The 25733-nt window shown below is 40.4% G+C and overlaps 1 protein-coding gene across 1 annotated transcript; it reads right to left on the bottom strand.

Annotated features, from left to right (window-relative positions):
• Positions 1-3898: 3898 nt before the first annotated feature.
• On the bottom strand, positions 3899-24668 carry GNG4 (G protein subunit gamma 4). The gene is made up of 3 exons (XM_089528410.1): positions 24479-24668; positions 16800-16908; positions 3899-5238 (listed from the first exon to the last, which is right to left on the bottom strand). Exons 2-3 carry the CDS (start codon positions 16896-16898, stop codon positions 5110-5112), a joined length of 228 nt encoding a protein of 75 aa, XP_089384536.1. The 5' UTR covers positions 16899-16908; positions 24479-24668; the 3' UTR covers positions 3899-5109.
• Positions 24669-25733: the final 1065 nt, after the last annotated feature.

The raw sequence follows: 25733 nt of genomic DNA, 5'->3' as shown, positions 1-25733 counted from the left end.
GAACAAATACATAATTAAAAAAAAAAAAGATAACCAAGGAAATTTGCCTGCTATATTTATCTCATTCTGCACTTATTTTAACTCCATGTAATACTTATAGTTGGAGTGCAAGTTTAGTACTCTTGGTGTACAAGTGTTTTAGTGTACTAGATTAAACAGGCAAGGAACACCATTATTGCTTTACCATCACTTAACTCAGTGATGGCGAATCATTTAGAGACTGAGTGCCCAAACTGCAACCCCAAACCTACTTATTTATTGCAAAGTGCTGCATCCCTCCGGCTTTCTAGTAACGAACTCTGGTGAACCCTGTGCTGGGGCAACAGCTGGGGCTACAGAGAGGGCTCTGAGTGCCACCTCTGGCACGCATGCCATAGGTTCACCACCACTGACTTAACTCATTAATGTGTGAGTCTGCAGATCCTATTTCCCATTTTCATGCTTTTTGAAACATCCTGCCTGATGAAGACGTCTAAGGATCTTGGGAGCAGGCATAGGTATTGGTTGGTTTAATAAAGCTATTATGACAATATGCTTTCTGAATTTCTTTTATAGCCAACATTAATATGTTGGTTTGTGATTGCTTCTTTTTAGAGGTTAAACAGGGTTTTCTTTTTGTGGATTATCAACACATTCTTTTCAAGTTTCATAAAAACATCTTGTGTGATCTTGTCCATTCACAATATGCCAAGCTAATAGCTAATGCAAGTAAAGATCAATTAGTGTCGACTGACTTACTCTCATAGCAATGGCCGCAGATGTTGCTGTTACTAATGAAATATATAGCAACTTTAATTGTTCCTCCTTCCATATGATTCCTAACATTATTGTGAAGCAAGAAGCTGGGCCAGCCTAGGTAGAACTAGCCAATTGCAGCTCATGATATGATGTGGAGGGAGCATATGAGGGAAAGGATATATTCTAGGCTGCATCCTCATTGCAGAAATAATCCGATTGGACTAGATGGCCCTTGTGGTCTCTTCCAACTCTTTTCAAGACATTGTAGGCTGCAGTAATAATTCAGTTTGACACCACTTTAACTGTCATGGCTCAACACCATGGAATTCTGGGAATTGTAGTGTGTAGTGGTGCCAGAGCTCTCTGACAGAGAAAGCTAAATGTCTCACAAAACTACAGATCCCATAATTCTATAGCACTGCACCATGGCAATGAAAGTGGTGGTATAAAAATGGGTTATTACTGCAGTGCAAATGTAGCTGTAGTTTGTTGGGACACCAAAGCCCTCCAATAAAGATGGCTAAATGTCTCACAAAAAAACAATTCCCATCATTTCATAGAATTGAGCCATGGCAGTTAAAGTGGTGTCAAACTGGATTATTTCTGCAGTGCAGATGCAGCCCTTGACTCTGATCTGTTAAACAGTCAATTGAGGATATGAATAGGGTTTTGAGAACTTAGAATGTGGAGAGTGTTCAGGAAGAAGTGTTACTTTCTTTGAAACTGAAGAGAAAGATGAAGGGCCCTCCCTCCACTTCAACGGCCATTGCCATGGCCTTGGAGAGGGACAAGTGCCAGGCACAATTCCGCCACGCCTAGTCTCAGAGGAAGATGAAAGGCCTTCCCTCCATTCCAGCTGCCATTGCCATGGCCTTGGAGGGAGAGAAGAAGAGGCAGTTTCTGCTGGACTTAATCCCCTACCTCACTACTATCCCCTTTCCTTGTGTGTTATGCCTTTAGACTGTAAGACTGAGGACAGGGAGCTGTTTTTCCCCCATGTTCTTTTTTCTTGTAAAGCATCATGTACAGTGATGGTGCTCTATAAATAAATGATAATAATAATACTTTATTTGAAACCGAGGACTTACTGTTTGTGTGTGAAGCCAGCATAAGGCTACATGCTTATTTTATTTGCTAGATAAAAAAACCTTCACATTTTTTTTGTTTTCTATCTCTCTGTTTGAATGTTTTACTGTATATACTCATCTATAAGTGTAAACATTTATGCCCAAAAATTGACTCCAAAATCCCAGGTCAACTTAATTACGTGTCACTATGGTAATGTGATAGCAGCTCTTTCCCCATGCGGTGTGGAGAGGAGCATAATTCTCTCTGGAGCCAAGCAGAAAAGTTCTGAGTGACTGATTGATATCTGTTTGTTTCAGAGCCCCTCTTCCACCCACGTGTCTGGTTGAAATGAAAGCTGAAACAATGAAGCAAAAAGCATCAATGAGAGTCTCTCTTGCCACACACACATACACACACTAAAGGAGCCTCCAAGTTTTACCTTCGACCTATCCATGGGTCATGGCAAAATCCATAATTTTGTTCCCAAAACCTGACCTCAACTTATACATGAGGTTGACTTATATTGAGTATATGTGGTAATTCAATAATTAACAAAGAAAATTGGTTTCATTTTAGCATACATCCATCACACTCAGTGATCACCTTGAGGCCCAGCTACCTGAGGGGGGAAAGGCAAGGTGAGTGATTGGAATCGAGGGGATGGAACTGCCAGGCCAACTACACTTTCCATTGCAATCTCTTAAAAACACTATGGGATTATTCAATCTTTTTTCTTCTTAATAATTTTTGTTTAGTTAAAAAAAGGATAGTCAGATCTACAGAAGTGGTATGAGTGAAAGATGTTACCCTGCAACTCACCTTAAAAGTTGTCCGAAGCAACGGAGGCACAGCAGGATAATGTTATCAGCCCCCTCCTGACTGCAAGAAGCAGATGAGGACCTGTCACAACTCTTCATTGCAACTTCACTCACTGGCAGGAAGGCACTGGCCATGTCATCCAGCAGCACCCCAATCACCAGCAGAACAGACCTCCATCACTCCAGATGGCTGGCTGGCTTTTAAGATGGGGTTCAATTGTCGGATGGAAAGTTAAAGCATAGCTATGAAGTCATGGCTAAGAGCCTGAGCCAGGACTTTAGCCTTAGTTTTCTATAGCAGAAGGGGACTTCCAGCCACTTCTGTTCCTTTATAATTTTTTTGGCAGTTTAGTGATCCCCAAAAGGTCACAAAAAAAGAAAAGAAAGAAAATCCTCCCTAAATTTGATACCATTGCCCACCCAAAGTTGCTCCCAACAGCTCCCTAGGGTCCATATCCAGAACTCAGTTGCATCCAGAAGCCTTGTGCTCCTCTGAATGATATAAAGTAAATTGCATTTTTAAATGCTTAAAAACATCAACCAATCATACGTTATATTTTTATGTTAAGTACATTTGCAGATTATCTCATCCAGACTTAAGCAACTGGAATATGACAACTCCAACTATGACAGAAAACTGAGGCTGAGAAAGTAAGATTTGCCTAAAATCTTATAATGGCCAGAATCATCTTGGAGATTTATGCTGTCATGACTGGAGATTACCCCAGTGTAAAGACTTTTTTTCCCCTGATGTTGCATAAGGATGTAATAGCTTACACAACAATTTTGATAGACAGTGCAGCTCCATCTCCCCTGGGCTCCTTCACACTGCCAGTAGCCAGCCACACTTCCCTTTCTCTCTCAGCTGGCTTCTCTTTGACCTCTGGGATCCTTTGGGTAAGTACGCTGGCAGAACTTATTCTCTTCTAGCTTCAAATACAATCTCACCTACTGAATCTCTTGCACAAGTGGAATTCAGCCCCAAGTTATTAAACACATTATATAACTCAAAAAGAGCCAGGGTGTTGTAATGGTTTCAGCACTAGACTATGCCTCTGAAGATCAGGGTTCAAATCCCCACTCGTCCATGGAAACCAGCTGGGTGATGTTGGGCAAGTCACAATCTCTCAGCCTCAAAGGAAGGCAACGACAAACCCCTTCTGAACAAATCTTGCAAAAAACAAAAAGCTCACATGATAGGGTCACCATAAATTGGATACGACTTGAAGGCACACAAAAACAATAAATCAAACAGGCAGGCAGATTATTACAAGTGCAACGATCACAAATCATAGTAACCTTTATTAAAATATTAAAAGGTGAAGAGAAAATAACTGAGGTCACATAGCAACAATGCTGAGCTCATATCTTAAAACAAATTAATAATATAAAATAAATTAACAATATAATTTAGTCGTGCTACCTGATTATCTCAAAAGGAGGTTGGGATGCATGTTTAGCCTTTTGCCTCAATTTGGCCCCAACATAAGGGAACAGTTAAGAGTAAGAGCCAAGATGAAGAACAAACATAGGAAACAGTTGCTTAATGCATACTGAATTATACTAGAAACATGCAGATTTCTAGCAATTTTGGTATTTGGTGTCCGAACTGGAATACAAAAAATATTAAAGTCATGTTGAGATGTGGTAGAATCAATGCTTTTGAAAAGATGTGTGGAACTCTGTGCAGCAATTCCTCATTTATACTGTGTCCCACACTGGCCCAGCTAATCTTCCAGTGTACCACTTTGATCAGTGGGATTACATCAGTATGGTCTCAGTTTGGCTTGCTGTCTTTGTAATGAAATAAAAGGGGAGAAAATCTCCACTTACAATCGTCTTTGATGCAATCGAAAGACTGGAGCTCAATAGGAAATGTCCCTAGCATCTCTAAACTGGATTGCAATAAGGCTTCTATTCAAAACCAGAGGCATCTGCTGCCAGTCAGAATAGATAATATTGAGCAAGTATCTGACTTGGTATAAAGCAGCTTCCAATTCTTAAGGTACAGCTGCCCTGCAGATCAAACGCTATCAACAGGTTGGTGAGGAAAAAAATAGATTTTCAGAAGCTCCCATGTTTAAAATGTCATCAAGCACCATACTTTCTGCTGAATTCTCCTTCTTTAAAAGAAAGGTTTTCAAATGTTGAAAGTAGCTATTGCTCATCTTGGTATGAGTCTCTCTCACAAATAATCATACTAACAAAATCTAACTGAGAAAATGTAATTATCACATACCTCAAACCAAATAAAGTTCTTTCATTATAAAACAAACAGCTGACAACAGAAATATTTAAAAGAACACCAATAGAAAAAAAATTGACATCAATTTTCCATTTAAAATATCTACACTCACTTAAAATGTACTGTGTTCTTATTAACAGTCAATTTTGGATTAAATTATTGTATGGAAGAAGTCTCCAGAAAACGCATGCACCATCAGTAATGTATTTTCACAAAGGACATTTTTAACTGTAAGGTAATTCAAAGGATAGTACACAAGAGCTTCTTCTCCCTGAAGGGATTTTCAGATGCAGGCACTGGCATAATAAGAGGGTCTTCTCCCATATGAGCATCACAATATGCCAATAAATCTGCAGCAGCCTTGGATACCTAGAAGAGTTTAAAATAAACAGAAAAGGGAGGGGGAGAGACACAAACCTAAGAAATTGTCATTATACTGGCACAGTGTTGATGGTGGATATGTTTTAGAATATTCCGTAAAGTATCCATTTGCACCAACAAAAGCAGAAATCTGCCTCCTGCATGTTGCCTTCTGATTCAGCAGATAGGAAAACAAGGAATACACAGCATGCCATCCCATTTTCTTTTCGGTACATTAAAGCCAATGTATAGGTTCAGTTTGGCATGCCATTTATCTCTCTGCAATTAGTGTACATCGACTATCTGAAAAGTGAACACCAATCTGAAAATGGTGTTCACAAAGGAAGTAGTGGGGAGAACCTCAAACAAAAATGGATTCATTGTTAATATGAAAAAATAAAAATTCTTCTGTCTCACTATACCTAACAATCCCTAATGTGTCTTGCTATGCTTTTCCTTCATCTGATTTTTTTTTCTTTTACAGTTGAGGTGAGAATCTTCAAGAGACTTCCATTAAACTCTCAATTGGTTAAAATTAAATGGAAACAAAAGAAAAGCAGTTAGCTAAGGTACATAAAACTGTATCATTAATGTGCTGCTTTGTGAAATACAGTTGGACCTTCCTTTACATGGATTTTTTATACATGGATTCAAGCATCCATGGTTGAAAATATTTGTAAAAAAGTATAAATTTCAAATATCAAACCTTGATTTCCCATTTTTATAAAGGACACCATTTTGCTATGTCATTATATTTAATGGGACTTGAGCATCCATGGATTTTGTTATCCACAGGGGATCTTGGAACCAAACCCCAGAGTATAACAAGGGTCCACTGTATTTGAATATCTTGTTAGGCTTTGTGCTCTGGGACTAATTAATAGCGATGCCTCTGTTATAGGTAGTGGCTCTGTATGTATCTACATTGTAGCAATAGAATTTACATTTCTATATCGCTTATCAGTGAAACCTGCACTCTCTAAGCAATTTAGTCTGTAAGCCAATTGCCCCCCAACACTCTGGGTACTCATTTTATCGACCTATGAAAGGATGGGAGGCTGAGTCAACCTTGGAGCCCTGGGATCAAATTCACAACCTTGTGGTTGCAGTAATGGCATTTAACCATTGCGCCACCTGAGCTCCCTATTATTCTAAGTCTTCTAAGCAACCTTCTTATTTTCAAAAGAAGTGGGAAATTTTGAAGGGGCTCACAGGCTAGTTTTCTGTCCCTGAAAATTTTTCAGAGCAACAGGAATGAACAGACAAAGATTTTATTCAAGTATCCATCTCTTTGCCCTCTTTATTTTTAGTCTTTATTTTAGTTTAAAGGAAACACCAAATAGTACATTCTGACAATCTGGTGGAACTATACATAGTTCAAAAATAGTAACCTGGATATACATGAGCAGAATGGACAATGGCAGTGAAAATACAACAAACATTAACCCACTCCACATGGTGACTGAGTAAAGTGTCAAGTTAAATTTCAGTTGGGGTACATATCCTTTAAGAAACTACAACTTAGAACCACTCAAACATAACTTCTGGTTTTGCCTCTATTGCTTATAGATCTTTCTGCCCAACGCAATGTAAATGCAGCAAGCCAACTGTGACCTAAATATACTCACTGGCAGGGCCGGCTCATCCCTATAGGCGAACTAGGCAGCCGCCTACGGAGACAAAATTTAGGGGCGGCTTAGCAGCTTTTTTTGTATAATTTGTTTGCGTAATTAAGCAATATTAAAGTGAAAACTCATTACATTTTGACTAATTTTTAGTACTATGATGAGAGACTGGGACCTAAGTTTTATGTCATGTTTAGCTTTAACAAATGAAACAGTAGAAATCAAGGGGTGAAAATAATTATGAGGGGTGACAGGGAGTGCCAAAATATTTCTCACCTAGGGTGGCCAAATACCAATAATAATAATAAAAATAAATATTTATTTATATCCCACCTCTTCCGCTTTGAGGATTGAGACAGGTAACAGCAGAGTTAATACAGTATACAACAATAAAAACAACAAGCCCCACATGACGCTGGCCCAACCCTAGAGCCAGCCCTGCTCACTGGTCAAGAATAAAATAGACTTCAAAAGTAGCAGATTCTCCTGCATTATAACTTTTAAAAGCAGAGGCTGGATGGCTGTCTATCAGGGATGCTGTAGCAACAGATTTCTTGCACTGGTGGGAGTAGGTGGTTGGGTTGAGTATATAAGATAGGTCCCAATTGTTAAAGCTCAAAGTGAAGGGGAATTATGACAGAATCTACTAGCACTTTTGAGACTGGTTTATTTTTGCATCAGCTTTTGTGGATATCAGTCTTTCAGGGCTCTGAAGAAGTATATTTATATCCATGAAAGGGCTGGAAGAAACATCAGTCCCTGTGCTTGTACTTGCTGGCCTCTTGTCCACTAGGGATGAGACGTTTTAGACAGAGAGGGATTAAGATCTGCTGTCTTTCCTTCCTGTTTTTCTCCCTTCCTCTGTTAGCCAGCTATCCCAAAAAGGTTTTGGGTAGATAACACTGTCTGGCCCAGTCAGGGTTAATTAAGTGACTGCCCTTTTCTGTAAAAGAAAAGCAACTGGCCCAGACTGAAACCCTCTGCTCTCTTTCCATCTCTTCTTGGATGAGGGAGGGCATGCTGCAACATGCCTCCCTCACATCTTTTTCTCTTTTAGATTACTTTATAAAGGATCAGGCTGTTGCTATCCAAGAATGTATTTCTTTAATAAATGTTCCTCATGTTGAGGATTCTAAAATTATTTTTTGCCTGCAATTTGCTTTTTTCAAACACAGCATCCTAAGACAGGTACCTCTGCTGTGAATAGAGTGTCTAACAGGCCTTTCATTCCAATAATAATCTCTCATAATAATCCATCCCTTCTAAGAGAAAGTTAATGTAAAAATAAATCAGTTAGTCTCAAAGGCACTTCTTGATTCATTCATCTATAGCCCTTTCTCATTTTATGCTGAAAAAGACTAACACAGGTATGTATTTAAAAAAAACCCTCAAAGTTATTTTCATTTTTTTCATCTTTGTTTGAGACATGAAAGTAACTAGTATATGATTTATCCTTTACCCCTTAAAAACTGAATTGGAAATGGTTCTATCAACTTCTGTTCATTTCACTAAAAAGGGGATCAACAGACATATACCTTATTCAAGCGGTACTTCCCGGGTCCAAAGCAATAACGATGGATATCCTCCCTTTCTCATGTGGAAAACGATAAATCTAAAAAGAAGTTCCCTCTTCCTTCCCCCTTTTTGGCTGTAATACACTAACATGGCTACTTCTTTGAAAATTACTCATATGATGAGTCCCCATGCAAGGATGAATTCTGATTTTCTAGCATCCTTGTTTATGTGGAGAGTCTCCATGTGAAAAGGAACTTCTTTTCAGACTTGTTGCTTTCCATGTAAGGACAGCAATGATAGTGGACAGCTCATGCCCACTAAGGAAAAGAGGAAAAAGCCAAAAGGTCTTTCCTCAGAGAGAAAGCCAGGTAAATCTAGTTTTCTGTTTTGCCCATCCCCTCATCTTGTCTAGAGACCTGGCATCTCTTTTTCTAGAAATTAAATAATTGCTATGAGAGTGTTTGTCATTTCCAAGTGAACCCTGCTAATAAAGAATAAACTCCACCAATTAGCATCATGGGGTAAAGAACACAAAATGTTCTTCCATATTTGGCTTCACCTGGGGTAATCCCCAGTTATGACATCTTCACCTGTGCTCCATTGGCTGTCAGCCCGCAAAGCAAAAGACAAGATGTTTCTTGAATCAGACTTAATGGATGGAAGCATATCAACACAATTAGGGGAAAAAACTATAGATTTGGGCTTTGTGTAAAAGTCTAGTGAACAGGCCAGGGAGAGAATGTATACTTGTAAATACAACATGAAAAATACCAGTACAAATTAGTTCTGTTATCTTGCATGTCAGCCTAGAACAAATCAACACTATCTCTCACTCCAATTTTTAATGTACTGATTCCCATTCATAGGATGGCTATTTAGATAATTCAAACTGTGGGCTTTTTCCCCTTTTCTTTTTTACACTTTAATCAATGTAATGGGGAAACTTGAAAGTCCTGATGTAAATACAGTATCTTGTGAACATTTAATAGTAAAAAAAAAAAAAAAAGGGGGGGGGAGATGACAAAACAACATCTTTTGAAGCTGTAATATAAAGAAAACAAAACTAATGACCATGGAGGATTTTCACAAGTTCAATCTAGACAATGAGGAAATAGAAATAGTAAAAGAGTTCCTATACCTGGAATCAAACATAAATCAGAACAGGGGCTGCAGTCAAGAAATCAGAATAAGACTAAGAATGGGAAGGGCAACTATGAAAGAACTAGAAAAGGCCCGAAAGAGCAAAGATATACAACTAAACACAAAAATCAGAATCATACAAGCAATTGTATTCCCCATTACCATATATGGATGCAAGAGCTGGACAGTTAAGAAAATGGACAAGAATAAAATGAATTCAATTGACATGTGGTGCTGGAGAAGAGTGATGAGGATACCATGGATAGCAAAAAGAACAAATTAGTGGATCCTAGAGCAGATCAAGCCTGAAATTTCCCTGGAGACAAAGATGACTAAACGAAGACTGTTGTACTTTGGTCACATCATGAGAAGACACGACTCATTAGAAAAGACAATAATGTTGGGAAAAGTGGAAGGAATTAGGAAAAGAGGAAGACCACATGTTAGATGGATTGACTCAGTTAAGGAGGTCACAGGAATGAATCTGCAGAAACTGGGAAGAGTAGTAGAGGAGAGGGTCTTGGGAGATGTCTCATCCACAGGGTTGCCATGAGTCGAGATGAACTCCAGGGTGGTTAACAACAACAACAACCAACTTTTAAAAAATTAAGTGTAGCAACTATGAATATTAACTCAGATGTCAGTCACCACCACATTGCACATGCCTGTGTCACACTCCAAGTCCAGGGAAATCCAGATAAATTCAACTTTCTTGAGTGAAATATATTTCTACAGCTTGGCAGCATCCTAACTTGGAATTGGCCTTTTCTTTTCTATTCCCACAGATGCAGACCACCAATGAATACCAGGTGCTGTAGGTATATTAAGAGGAAGGGACTGGCACATTCATCTCTGAGTATTCCTTGTCTAAGAAAACTCTATGACATTCATGGTCAACATAAGTCAACACATGACCTAAAGGTGCATGCACTCACGTGTGCGCAGACAGACAGACACACCATCTGTTTCACTAAATCACTGAAAGTCAGCATGGGTTTCTCAAAAACAAATCATGCCAGACTAATCTTATCTCTCTTTTTTTTAACAGTCACAAATTTTGTAGATGAAGGGAATGCTATAAATGTAGTGTATCTTGATTTCAGTAAGGCCTTTAACAAGATCCACCATGATAGCCTTGCAAAAAAGCTAGTAAAATGTGGGCTAGACAATGTAACTGACTGACCGAGTCTAAGGGTGATCACCAATGGTTTCTCCTCATTCTGGAGAGAAGTGACTAGCGGGGTTTCACAGGGTTCTGTCCTACGCCCAGCACTAGTCAGCACCTTTATCGATTACTTGGATAATGGAATAGAGGCCATGCTTATCAATTTTGCAGATGACATTAAATGAGCAGGGGTTGCTCATAACCAAGAGGACAAGATCAGAATTCAATATGACCTTAACAGATTAGAAAGCTGGGTCAAAATGAAAACTTGGCAGTAAAAATGAAAAGAAAAGATATAGGATGGGTGACACCTGGCTTGATGACAGTACATGCAAAAAGGTTCTAGGCATCTTAGAGGACCACAGGCTGAACAATAGTCAGCAATGTGATGTGGCAGCTAAGAAAGCCAATGCAACTCTAGGCTGAATCGTGTCTAGACAGAGGGAAGTAATAGTACACTGAACCATTACCCTATGCAGGGGACCTGTTCTGGACCCCCACGTAAGGCGAAAAACGCGTATGCTCGCACCCCATTGAATATAATGGGGCTTGGGCATGGTGACATGCCAGGGCACGCATGGCATTCATTGTATTGCCCGGGCAGCTTCAGCATAAGCTGAAAGATGCGTATAGTGTGCCCATGTATGGCGCAGGTGCACTGTACCAATCTGTTTTCATAGAATCATACAATCATAGAGTTGGAAGAGACCGCACGGGCCATCCAGTCCAACCCCCTGCCATGCAGGAAATCCAAATCAAAGCATCCCCAGCAGATGGTCATGTAGCCAGAGGCCTTTGCGGACGGAAGTCCTGCCCCTTCTCCCCTGGTGGCCTCCCTAATTGGTTGAGAGGCTGGGAAGGGGCGGGACTTCCGGACGCAAAGACTGCTGGGGCTTGTATGCAGCCGAAAATCCCGCCCCTTCCTGGCCTCCCAACCTATCAGGGGGGCCACGGGCAGGACTTTAATCCCCAATGGGGGTCACGGCCCAACAAAGGTTGGGAACCGCTGCCCTATAGTCAGACATGACTTGACAACCTTGTCAAAGAAGAAACCTTTACCTTCAGTAAGTATGAAGTGGTGTGCTGTATTTTGTAAATTTTAATCTGTTAATAATAATTAGGTTTTAAATGGATTTTAACTGGTTCAATAATGGTTTTGTTTTAAACAAGAAGCCATCTGGAAGCCAATCTGGAAGCCACCTTGGATTCCATCCCAACAGAAAAGTGGGATATAAATCCAAATAAATAAATCTTCCTTGGTACAAAGTCCCCAAAAAACCACCAAAATGACAAGGCCCACATGAGCATTTTTTTCCAGGCACCCACTACTACTGTAGAGGTATGACTGATGTGTCATATCGATATTCATACTGATTTTTCAGGCACTGATTACATTTATAGAGAAATGAACAAGGTGTCATACTAAAATAAAAACATGTAAATTGGCTTTTTATATTATGGCAATGAGAAGAGGGTGGCAACAAAGCATGGGAAGGAAAGACTGATAATGCCCAAGCTGTTTTCACACTAAACAATCATAACATTTTGATCCCACTTTAATTGCTGTGGTTTTGTGGGTTTGGTAGTGTTTAACATTCTCAGCCGGAGAGCTCTACTGCCTCACCAAAATGCAAATCTCAGGATTCTGTATGATGCAGCCACCACAGTTACAGTGGTATTAAAATACCCCAGTTGATGGGGACTCAAATGGGCAGGGAGGCCTTTGCCTCAGGCCAGTGGTGTGCTAATGCCTGGGCTGCATGGATTGCTAGGTTGCTGCAGCTTTATGAAGATATTCCTGTACCTTGAAGTGTGTGTGTGTGTGGTGTGTGTGTGTGTGCGTGCGTGCGTGGAAATTATGTGTATGCCTGAATCTTTGGCCCCATTCCCACTTACAGATAAATCGGTGTATGATCTGAATCGATGGATCGATTCGACAGTGGAGTGTGGTTCCCACTACATTTGCCCCAATCACATTTTTCCCTTCCAAAATAATCCACTTATGGTTCACATTCAGACATGAATTTATTCAAAATGGACCCGCTCCTGCCAGATGAAGGGCAAATTTAAATCAATTCCAATCCGCACGTGGTTCACACTTGCGCAGATTCGATTTATTAAAAAAGTGGAAAAAGTCAGTGTCAAAAAGACACAGGTAAAATGGGTCTAGTGCATGGCCCCCCTCTTGGAATTGCTTCAGAGATTCAAATTAAGTGGGAACCAGGGTTGTTTGAACAGGTTCAAACCGATTCACAATCTGGTTTAAAAGGTAGTGGGAATGAGGCCTTTGTTGGGAAGGACTTGCCTGCAGAATTCTGCAAAAGCAAGACTGAAGGACTGTTCTTGTTGTTGCTCCATCAATGCACATGGGCCAGGTAGGAAATGACGTGCTACAATACCACATGGTTCTATGTATGGAGGCAGGCAGAAGTAGGCTGGCTGAGGTTAGCCTGAACTTGCAGGAACAGTGCTCCATCTGTCCCAATAGGCCAGCCTTCTCTGCATGGAGGGGGGAAGTGCTTGTTTGCATGTTGATTTAAACCAGCTAAGTTACGCCTAGTTTTAGTTATTCCATTTGATAAACAAAAAATTGACAAATGTTTTTTGTGGGTTTTTCGGGCTATGTGGCCATGTTCTATAAGAGTTTATTCCTGACGTTTCGCCAGCATCTGTGGCTGGCATCTTCAGAGCATTCTCTGAAGATGCCATCCACAGATGCTGGTGAAACGTCAGGAATAAACTCTTCTAGAACATGGCTACATAGGCCGAAAAAACCTCAAAAAACTATGGATGTCGGCCATGAAAGCCTTCGACTTCACAATTGACAAATAGTCATTCAGTGTAAAGAAAGGCATTGGAGTGAAGGGTGAAATTTCCTTCACAAATCCCAGTTCAGTTTTTAATTGAAAACTTGACACACATTCTCCTTCCCTGCTCCTTTTTTGTATACTGTAAATCTGTATTGTCAGAAGGTCCACCTCTCTCTCAAGATGAAATGACTATCAAGAACTTTGAGTTACAGTATTAAATATCTGTGATTCAAAAGAGAGTTGGCAACTAAAGAACTGTGGAATTTTATCATTACATTTCAGAGTAAAGGAGGTGATTAAAAACAACTCAAGTTAGAACATAATCCTGTTAGTTACACTATAATTATAAGATTCAGTGACAAGAGAAAATGCTGCAATTACTACAGTCACCTTGCATGACAAGAGAGACATAATTACTGTTCTTGCAACAACACCCACTCTGCTTTTCCTTTGTGTCTAAAAGGAGCCCATCCACAAACATCTCACTAATGCCAGTGTTGATCTCACAACACTGTTTCAGAAATAGTTAACAATACTCTCACAGTTTAAGAGAGAAAGAAAGAAAGAAAGAAAGAAAGAAAGAAAGAAAGAAAGAAAGAAAAGAGACATTAGCTGCCATACATAATTGTTTGTGGTCTTAAACTTGTACTACTAAAAATCAGTGTTTCTCAAGAGGAAGGCAGCCAGATCTACAGCAGTTTTGAAAGTCCATAGGGTAGCTTCAAACATTAAACGGTTACTTCAATCACTCATAATTTTAATGATTTCTCTAACCTTTCTTACTTTCTTTCTTTTTTAAATGGAACCCCTCACTATTTAACAATAGTGTATTCATTTCTGTATTATAGCAATTGCTCTTATTAGCTCTATTTTTAAAAAATGAATCCTGTGGAGTCTTATTTATGTAACACAGTTACATCTCATTGGGTATGGAACAGCTGTTCTGTTCATGGCTCCTCATAAGAACTATAATTAAACCCTCTAAGGAAGTAGACCAAGTCTACCAAAGCTTATGCTACAACTTCTTTTGTATGAAATGAAGCTGCTATTCTTTTGCATAGTTAGTCTCAAAAGTGCTACAAGAACTGGATATATACAAGGTGCTCGCTGATATAAACTTATAAGTCAACGTTTAGTCACAAAGATGGAACAGATTCTACACAAAGGAAATAATAATACTGGTGATGAGAAGTGTGCGAAAGAAGATATATATATATATATATATATATATATATATATGTTTCTCCTTCTTTTCTTTTTTTTCTGATCAAGTATAAAGTAAATGTTAAGTCAATAAGGAAAGTACATAACAGACAGCTGTCTTTGATTTGAGGGAGGGGAAGGGTTTTTAAATGTAGTATGTTGTAGTAACTGTATGTATAGTTGTAATATATATGTGATGGATAGTATGATACGGTTTATGTTTATTTATGTTTTGTTATGTTTGTTATGCTTGTTTTTAACCAATAAACTTTAAAAAATTTTTTAAAAAAAAGTGCTACAAGAACCCTTTGTATATGAGTAAACCAGGAAGCATCTAACCATAGTTCTCAGCTTGGTCCAAACTGGGAAATTATGGTCCCTAACCTTGGAATGAACTAGAATATTTAAGTCCCTTTTGAAATTTGGTTGGTTTAATATCTTGACTTGTTCCAAAGCTGGGAACCATAGTTTTCTGGTTTAGATGAAATGATAGCTAATGAAAGAGTTCTCAGTTTAATCTCTGTGGATGAGGAAGAGGCCTGAACATATCTCACTTTAATAAACAAAAACATGACTATCAAAATGCAGCCATTGTTTTACATGTTCTCCCCAGTTGGCCTACTACCCAAGTTGAATAGAGGACTAGATGTGTTAAGCTTTAAAATCAGAAGTACGTTATACAGTTTCAGACCATTTTCTGGATCAGGTAAGGATAATATCTGGGCAGGAAGCTATATAAATCCTGATGCAATTTCTTCACTTCTCCTCTATGCTCATTATACTTAACTTGCTTCCTATTTGGCCCTACTGTTCTCTTTTCATGATTTGTCAGCCAGAATGTAATATTTACAAAGTTCACAAGAATGAAATGTGGCCCAAAGAGGGATAATACTGACAGGTGACATCTTAAAGCTATGCTGTTAATCTCTATGTACAGTGCGCCCTTGGTATCTACCAAGTTTTGGTTCCAGGACCCCCATGGATAACAAAATCCATGGATGCTCAAGTCCCATTAAACACAATGGCATAGTAAAATGGTACCCCATATATAAAATGGCAAAATCAAGGTTTGCTATTTGAAAGTATACATTTTTTTCAAAATTTTCAAACAGTGAATGCTTGAATCAGTGGATAAAAAATCTATTGATACCGAGGCCTGACTGTACTATCTAGCATGAAGTTCTGAAAAATTAAATTGTAAATATCTCTTAAGCTCTTACAGTGCACTGCATGGAAGGGTACAACTTAGCCTTAGTTTATAGATCCACTCATAAGAACACATATTTGGGAGGGACCTGGTAGCACCTCAGGCAAAGAAAAGCATGAGAAAACAACAAAGTATAAGTGTAATAATTACTGTAAAGTTGGCCATTTCATTTGAAAGCTAATTTAAATTTGTAGAACAGTCATAGCCAATATTTGGGATAAGTAAAAATGGGCTAAAATTGCAATCACGTATCTCCATGTAAAATCTGCTTAACATTTTCAGTTAATATGTGCTCATGGTAGTGTTTTCTGAGACTTGTTTCTGCCACAATTGAACTCTCCCAGTTTCAGTTTCTACCAAGGAAAGACTCTGCAAGGAAGGAAAATAGCAGGATTAGGTGTTTGTCAGTTTTTAAACACCACATTGGGCTGTCATTGATTTGGCTATCATTTAATTTGCTGCTGCAGGCTAACTGTTCTTTGTATGGCAACAAGAAATCGAAAGAACAGCATCACTTTAAAAGAGCGCCAAATGCTATTTTGTTCAATGTAGCAAAAATAAATTGTATTCTGAGAAGGAAGCATCAAGGCTGACGTTTAATAAGTCTGCTGACTCTTCGGGAATGGAAATAATGTACCTTTTCCTTGCCTTAAAGGAAAAAATAGTCTTTACCATCAGAGACAGCCTTATCCATAGAGAGTGGTGGCTGCAGTGCTTATCAAGGAATAATTTAGGTGTGATCTGATCCATCTCAAATCTGTGATTTTAGTAAACATGAATGGTACACCAAACTTCACAAGAAGCTGTTCCATTAGTAGGAAGGGTGAATTGCAAACAACCACATAAAAATTAATGTATTGTCACGAAGTGCTATATTGTGAACATAATTATGACCTTAAATTTACCTTTATCCTGTCCAGATATGCCTCCATTTTTAACTGTTCCACTGCTTTCCTTGCTTGAGATATACTCGTTGTACTGTTATTAGACATTACCTCTTTCATTCTTATTTTCCTAGAACATTAAAAATGAGAGCATTGCACAAAACTGGTTTTCCAAAGGCAAATAAAGCATATGTCAATTTCTCCCCATATTTTATTGCTTGGACCCACTTCATAGAATAATCCTTGGTAGCATGCAATTCTTACTGGCACAGTTTCTCTACAATCCCTTCCCCAGAGAACATCTAAAATTCCAGTTTGATAACAGCAACACACCACATTGATACTTGTAAAATGCTATCATTTCTAGATATAAGATGCAGCTAAGAGGTACATTAGAAGAACATACAATATCTGAGTTCAGATGTCCAAGGCAGCTCCTGACTGTCTAGCATGGCCACTCCTAGTGATCATGACAGGTTACCAAGTTACCTTGTAATTTTTCACACACTTACTTGGGAGTAGGTCTAATTAATCTCAGTATATGCTAGTCCTGCTTAGATGTTTATTGAACTGCCCTGCACATCTTCAGCTGAAAGAACAATGTGATGTAAATTTCAGTGTGTGTGTCTGAATGTATTTATCAGTTTGATCAAGGCCATAAAGCAAGAATGGGGGAACATGTGGATCTCCAGATGTTGTTAGACTACAGATCTCATCAGTCTTAAGCAGACTACCAAAAGTGAGGAATGATGGGAGATACAGTCCAGCAACACCTGGAGGACTCACACATTCTCCATCCCTGTCACACAGCATAGATGCCAGCCGTTCATGACAGCTTTTGAGAATGACAGAGCTGTTGTAAGATCATAGAAAGAAATGTGTTACATCTGGCCAAAACCCTCTCTAGTGGCTACCAAGATGCCTATGGGAAGTCCACAAGCAGGACAGGGTCATAATAACACCTTTCTAAATCTGTTCCTGTAACTTTGCAGGGATTTGTTGAAGGATGGGGATTCAGTGTTGTCAGTGAATCACACATTTGCCTTTCAAGTGGAGACATAGGCTGGGAGGAAGCACTACAGTTTATTTAATTATTTAAAAAATATGTTTGGGCGCTCTGCTGAGTTCCAACATATAAAATACAATTCAATCAGATTCTGAATTGCAGTTTCAAAAGTTTACTCTTTGACCTCCAAGCGGATTGCAGGAAACCTGAAAAAGTGAGATAGGTTGCTTTCTTTCTACATTTGCAGGCTGAAAGCATATGAGATACAGTTACAATCTGTAGGCAGCAAGTAAAATGAGATAAGGCTAGACAGACACTTCAGGAAGAGGACCAACTCCTCCCCCCAAAAACTTGTGATGTCTTGCACTAACTAATGCAACTGAATCTAGGACACATTCTGATTTTAATCCATTGTATACATTCGCCAAGAGGTCTCACCTGGCTATCTCCTTTGAAGGATGACGGAGCTGCTTTGCTCAGTAATTTCTGATCAGCTACTGCCTTTCTAAGTAATTTCTGATTGGTTACAGTAAGCTTATTTTGCTGTTGGTTGAAACTACAGTCCATCTTATTAAAAGGGCTGGGGACAAGCTATCACATTCCCATATGGAATATTGACTCAGTGTATGGTCTCCATTGGAGCTGGTTAAATCAGTCACTGCAATGCTCTCAAGCCTGAGAGTGAATTACCAGAAACTGATAATATATTGCTGGACCAATATATTGCAACATTTCATTTTTTTTAACTTGGGGGAGAAAGTGGACTCCAGATAACTGACTGAATTTTTCAATGTATAATTAGGCAATTAGGCCGGCCAAAGGACATAGACTTTCACTGCTACAGCTAGACCTTGAGAATAAGTTGGACATCATCATATTTTTAGTGTTTTCTTAGTAACAATCTTTCATTGTTAGTGTTTTCTTTGCTGACAATGCTATGCGTCAATCAAGTATTGAGGAAGAGGCAGGGGTAGCTGAATATATATCCAATTAATGGTGCCAAGCTTTCAGAGTCAGAGATTGAGCCAGACCAGGGGTTGACCCAGACCTGACTATTAGTCCTCGGCACTAAATGTAGTCTTAGGTTGTCCTTTATAGATATTTGACCATAGTACATGTATTTATTCATTGCTCTAGTGATTCTGTCAGTGAATTTCTTCTCTCAAATTTTCTAGTTTATTGGAATCTATATCATTCACAAAGAGAAGTACCAACCCATTATGTTCTTTACTGTGTTTTCCATAGATATTATTTCCAGGAGTAATAATCACAACAGAGTTTCTGATATGCCCTCTCCATTTAGATTACTTCAGTACAAATCAAGTATCTCTCATTTCCACTTTGAGGCTTCCCATTATCACACAAAACAGGCATATACACCTATATATCAACATTGTACATAGTTACATTATCATATATAACATGATGTGTCCCCCTGCAGATGAAGTATATGTTATTTTGCTCATTACAATTTTCCAATTAGTTTTGGCCTCTTTTTAGGCTATTATTTATTTATTTACACAAATATTTACATGAGCCTTGTTGATGTAAATTATCTGAAGAATAATTTACAATGTCATTCTTAAAGGATATTTCATGCTAAAGTGGATGCTCTCCAGACCTGCTTGCCCCTCCCTCCCTCCCTCTTTCACCTAACGACACTTTTAAAATCTTATGATCTTGTTGATGATTAGTGCCAGTAGTCTGGTTCTACCATTTTGGTTCAACTGAAGGCTGCCGTTCTCTCTCGCTCTCTCTCCTCCTTTGCTCTGTATGTCTAGCTAGACCTGAGCTTGGATGAGTTAGTATTTTTGGGAAACACTATTTACTGGACTTCCAACATCCTACCAACCAGTCTAAGGGGCTGTACACAGCCAGATTGGGGCACAACTGCACGCTGCGGCCCCAATCTGGCCTTTGCAGGGGGCAAAAAGGAGCCACAAAAAGAGGTTCCTTTTTACGCCCTGCAAAGGGCATGATAGCTGCGTTGCTACAGCTAGGCGGTGCTCCTTCAGGGCTGTGTCATATGTATGCAGCGCCAGAGGAGCACCGTGACACTGTGTAGCGCAGCATCATGCTGCCCTAGGGGCAGAGCTGGGGTGTGTGTCATATAGATGCTACACCCCAACTCCGCCCCCAAGCCAGCCCAAAATGCCAGTCTGCACAGCTCCGAAATTATTCTTCCAGGACCTCATGACTACATTTACTGATATCACTGATGCCAATGTATACTATATTTTTCAGTTCCTTCCTCACACTATCTAAAACTTTCTCTGCACACATTACATCAGTCTTTACACAAGACCAAAAACCATACCGCTAACATGATTGTCAGAAACCATCCACTCTCACTTCCTAGTCACCATGTCTTTCACCACTAACAGTCATCTGTCTCTGAAGGTGCATCTTCCACATATCAGTTCATTTTCTGAGAAATGCTTCCCTGAAGATGACCACTTTGCTCTTTCCCTCAGAATAATAACCCTAGACCTTCATTTTCCATGAAAACAGATGAATTCTCAGCATGAGAATGGTGCGTCCATATCATGTTACTATTTCACATGTACACATTTCTCCCTCTCATAGCTTCTCTTCTTCAGCTGCCATCTTGATCTGAGCAAGAAGAACACACCTACAAATGTCACATGTAACAGGCAGTTACAGGGGGATGCATTGGCTTAGTGGTTAAGACACCAATTCTGACGATCGGAAGGTTGGCATTTTGAGGCCCGGGTGTTGCTTGATGGGGTGAGCTCCTGTCACTAGTACCAGCTTCTGCCGGCCTAGCAGTTCAAAAGCATGCAAATGCAGGTAGATAAATAGGTACCACTTTGGTGGAAAGGTAACAGCGTTCGGTGCAGTCATGCTGGCCACATAACCACTGGAGTAGTCCTTGGACAGCGCTGGCTCTTCGGCTTAGTAGCGGAGATGAGCACCGCCTCCTAGTCAGTTATGACTAGACATTCACGACAAGGGACTACCTTTACCTTTTTAACAGTTACATGTGACATTGCAGAACAATAGATAGCTTTCTTGCTGTGTGCCTTCAAGTTGTTTCTGACCCATGGCGACCTTAAGATGAACCTATCATGGGGTTTTCTTCGCAAGATTTGTTCAAAGAAGCTATGCCTCAGCCTTCCTCTGAGCTACCAATCAGGAAAAAAGTGTATTTTCGTGATGGAAGATGAGAGTATTAACTTGAGAGAAATTTCTTCAATGTAGGAAGTGGCAGGAAGTTGATGGTGGAAAGAATGCTATACCTGTACTACATTCAATCGTTGTATTGGTGCTCACCTGACTTTTCTTATTTTGGACTAAATAGGCCTGCCAATATATACACATCCACCTATCTCCAAAGTCAGAGGCCATGTGCAGCATCTGACTGTGAAAAACGTGTGGTGCAGGAAGAAAGGAGTTGCAGTGTGTCTCTACTTGTATCATCACTCGTTGTCTTCTACTGATTCACAGAAACAACTGCAAGAGAAAGTAGTATCAATTTCCATCCAGCAACTTTTCAGCAGCAAATTAGGGTCTGCTTTTTCCACAAAAAGATCCTGAAGATTGGGGGGGGGGGGGGCAAGAATCAATTCTATTCCCTCTAAAGTAAGGTGAAAATGAAGCACGGCTTCTCTTTGCCATAAAACGACTCTGAGGCATGGCAACCCCAGTGGGATGGAATAATTGCTTCATTGAGCCTAAATGCCTAAAGGCACCAGATCCAGTCTAATTTTGGAAGCTAAGCAGGGTCAGCCCTGGTTAATACTTGGATGGGAGAGTGCCAACAAATACCAGGTGCTGTAAGCTACATTTCAGAGGAAGAAACTGGTAAAACTTCAGTATTCCTTTCCTGCAAACAACAACACTCTCCGTTGTTGTCCAACAACTAATATTCAGATGACACAGTCCCTCTAATCCAGGGAAAGCATGTAGCCATCACAATTAGTAGCTAGTGACAGCCATGCACCAATGTCACTAAAAGTCATTTAAAGTTATTTAAGTTGGTGACAGTCACCACATCTTGCAACAGTGAATTCCACTGGTTAGCTATGCATTGCACACAAAGAGTATATGACTGTCTGAATCTCACCCATTCCGTTTCTTTGTATGCCACAAGTTTCTTAATCTCCTGTTCATGTTCTTCCCACCATTGTACAAACTATAGTCATGTTCACACCCTTATTGCCTTCTGTTATTCCTCTTCCTCAGAATTATGCTTTTGTTGTGACTATTCTGCCCTGCTCCTCTCACACAAGACATTATGATACCTATTGCAGTGCAAGCATCTGTTTGCGTTCCAGCAACTAACAAAGGGGCCACTATCAGGCTGCCTGTCGGTTCAAAATATCCAGGCTTATTTGAACATAATGCCAGTCAAACAAGAAATATCTGCTAAAATTAATCTATTAGGATTCATCTAGATGAGCATTCGCACATACTGAACACCCCTGAAGATTTCCGGAAAAAATGTATATCAAAACTGGTTTATTGCCTTTATGGCTGCTTACGTAATTTCTACTGTCTCTATGTTAATAAACTGGAAATTCTTCAAACCGTTTTACATAATAACTCTCTCCAGCCATTGATTACCATTTTATCTGGAATCCACAGTTTTTCCTAATAATCTTGGTAGATAAGAGAGCTGCTCTTTTAACAGGCATGACTCCAGATTACTTCTGTTGAATTCATAGTACTAAACATATCAGTTGTTACTACCAGACAAGCAAAGGCAGAAAGTGCTGGAGAGCTCAAGGCATTTGGCAATTCTGGCCAGTAAACTGTACAGGGTACATTAACATCCAACACTGACATACTTTCTTACAGGGACATGGAAATCTCTACCTCCTCTCTCACATCTTTTCTAAACTGGAGAACACTAAGAAATTCATTTCAGTCAGTCTCTTTAATTTAAAGAGTGAGCGTGGTGGAGTCTTCTTCTTTGGAGGTCTTTAAACAGAGGCTGGATGGCCACCTGTGGGGATACTTTGACTGTGAGTTCCTGCATGGCAGGGGTTGGACTGGATGGCCGTTGTGGTCTCTTCCAACTCTAGGATTCTGTGATTTTAATCCTGGGATCTAGATCAATGTCAGGTGCATATAGCTAATAGAAGAGCATGTTTCTGAGTGTGCATGGCGTACACGCCATAGAATAACCATAACCCATCTACAAGGGAAGTGAATTTTATGATCAGGCAGATGTATACCTCACTGTCTCTTTTTTCTTTCCCTGGCAACCCACCTGCTCCCTTTCAAGCTGCCATTATACTCCAGACCATCACTGCTTACTAGCCTTTTATGTATGATCACAACAGAAACTTATTTGGGGCTGGTGATGGTGTCCGGACAATACAGTCTTCCATTTGTAACCCTCCTGTGTTCTCCTACAGCCTTTTCTACCTTTTCGCTTGTCACGAAAGTCACTTCCAAACCGGGGTCTCCTTCCGCCCACAATTCAAAGGCATCGTGATCAGTTTTTCCTTCATGGATTTTCTCTGAAGACAGACCCATTAGTGGGAGTGTACAGGAGAGCTACATCTAGACCTCCTGTAAATGTCCACGGATGAGGTGGTTTGATGATAAAGTAAGGCAGCAAGGCTTAAGGTGAGTCTACACCGTAAAAATAATGCAGTTTGACACCACTTTCAGTGCTGTTGCTCCATCCTATGGAATCCTGGGGTTTGTGGTGTCACAAGGCCTTTAGCCTTCTCCATCAAAGAGTGTTGATGCCTCATAAGGCTACAAATCCCTAGATTCTGTAGGATGGAGCCATGGCAGTTAAAGTGGTGCCAAACTGCACTATTTCTACAGTGCAGATGCACCCTTGCAAAGCATACATCCCCCCTCTCCCAATAAAACAACATTAAGAAGGGAAAGAAGGACTAAGTTGCATGATCCTCTTCACAGGTAACACTAGAAGAGGAAGACAAGAGAGAGCCTGAACTGGAGGCACCTTTTCCTTCTGGAATGACAGCCGCTTCTCCTCCTTGGCTCCAGGGCTCCTTCCCAAATCACAGCTTGGGCAGATAAGCCGCCTTCCTCCTGTCATGCCTTCCAAGGCATCCATTAAGGGTTTCTTAACAAGCAAAAACTCAGGACCAAACAACAGAGGAGACATCCCCCCTCCAAAATACTTCTTCTCCCTCACATACCCAATATTACACAGGAGTACCAGGATGAACCCTTCTGTCCCTTTGGGGAAAACACGTGCAGTCCCTCAGGAGGCTGCATCCACACTGCAGAAATAATCCGGTTTGACACCACTTTAACAGCCCTGGCTCAAAGCTATGGGATTCTGGGAATGATCATTTGTTGTGGCACCAGAGCTCCTACCATTCCCAGAATTCCATAGCCTTGAGCCAGGGCAGATTACAGATGATTTCTGCAGTAAGGATGCAGTCTTTAAAGGGGTGTCAAACCAGATTATCTCTGCAGTGAGGATGCAGCCTTTAAAGCGGTGTCAAACCGGATTATCTCTGCAGTGAGGATGCAGCCTTTGAAGAGGCACCAAACAGGTTTATCTCTGCAGTGGGGATGCATCCAAAGTGGTTTCAAACCGGATTACCTGTGCAGTGTGGATGCAGCCTCAGAGGAGCCAACCCACCCGCCTGTCATCCTAGAGTCTGTCTGTGTGAGGGGCTGTTTCCCTTTGCAACCCCCCCCCCCATCCACCCCAATCCAAAAAACCCCAAGAACTCACCGCTGCCTGGCGACAGCAGCAGGGACTCAGCAGCAGCAGCAGCAGCAGCAGCAGCAGCAGGAGAGAGATACAGAGAGAGAGAGATGGTTGGAGAGCCTGGCGCCTCCAAGCTGGGAGGCTCACCCCAGCAGACAAGGAGGACCAGGGAAGGTAGGTCTCTGAATGAAGGAGAGAGCGCCTTGCAATGGGGGGCTGCAGGGAGAGAGAGCACGACCTGCTGCTGCCTCGAGGGAGCAGGGAAGGAAGGAAGGCAGGGAAGGGGCGCCAGCTGCCTGCTCTGGACCAGACCGCCAGGCGCTCCCCGCCCCTCTCCCTGCCTCCCTCTTCAGGGACTCAGAGCAGAGCAAGCAAAGGCAGGAGGCGCGCGCCGGAGAGGAATTCCAGCCCGTGACGTCAAAGGGAGGGGAGCGCGCGCCAGCCCCGGAACCTCCTCCGAAGAGGAGGACTCAGGAAGAAGGAGAGGATGATGCTGGTGCTCATGCTGCTGTTGCTCTTGTTGCTCTTTAAGGTGGTTGCCATGTTCCAGTCCCTTCACATCTGGAGCCCAGCATTTGTGTACCATGCAAACAATATTTATTTACTTAATAGCATTTATTTATTTAACAATAACATTTATTTATTTGTTTAATAACAATTATTTATCTAATAATATTTATTCAACAGCATTTATTTATTTAATAACAATACCTATTTATTTGACTACATTAATTTATTTAATAATGATATTTATTTATTTAACCACATTTATTTATTTAATATTATTTATTCAATAATAAAAATGACATTTATTGCACTATTCTTTGGGTTTTATGTTTGCTAATCATGTGGAGTGTAGTGGAGTCTCCCTCCTTGGAGGTCTTCAAATAGAGGCTGGATGGCTATCTGTTAGCTTTGCTTTGATTTAGATTTCCTGCATGGCAGGAGATTGGACTGGATGGCCCTTGCGGTCTCTTCCAACTCTACGATTCTATGAGTCTATGGAGGATATCACACGACTGAAATTGGAAGCATAATCCAGTGTTATCCTGAACGCAATCATGCGTATTCACATTATTGCGTGAAAGGTTACCACACGCAATCACTGGCAGTCCTAACACACTCCGAACGCAATCATGCATCAATCCACAGTTAAGTAAATTCAGTGAACTAGCAAAGTCACAAATCCTACTCCTTGGCAACTTCACACTCAGTGCGCTGCTGTTTGGTGTGATGTGCATGTCTCCTTTGGTCCTGGTCCCCCCCCCCCAATCTGGAA

This window comes from Sceloporus occidentalis, unplaced genomic scaffold (genome assembly GCF_023333645.1).
Source record: "Sceloporus occidentalis isolate IW3139 unplaced genomic scaffold, rSceOcc1.0.p SCAF_6, whole genome shotgun sequence".
In the NCBI taxonomy this organism is placed as follows: Eukaryota; Metazoa; Chordata; class Lepidosauria; order Squamata; family Phrynosomatidae; genus Sceloporus; species Sceloporus occidentalis.
The sequence above is the reverse complement of the archived record's forward strand: the minus strand, read 5'-3'. Positions and strand labels throughout refer to the sequence as shown.

Bases quoted from the DNA above. Each gene is read 5' to 3' on its own strand.
- GNG4 (XM_089528410.1), bottom strand. From the start codon at position 16,898: ATGAAAGAGGTAATGTCTAATAACAGTACAACGAGTATATCTCAAGCA. The intron at 5,239-16,799 runs GTAAATTTAAGG...AAACTCTTCTAG, and splicing joins CATATCTGGACAGGATAAAG to GTATCCAAGGCTGCTGCAGA.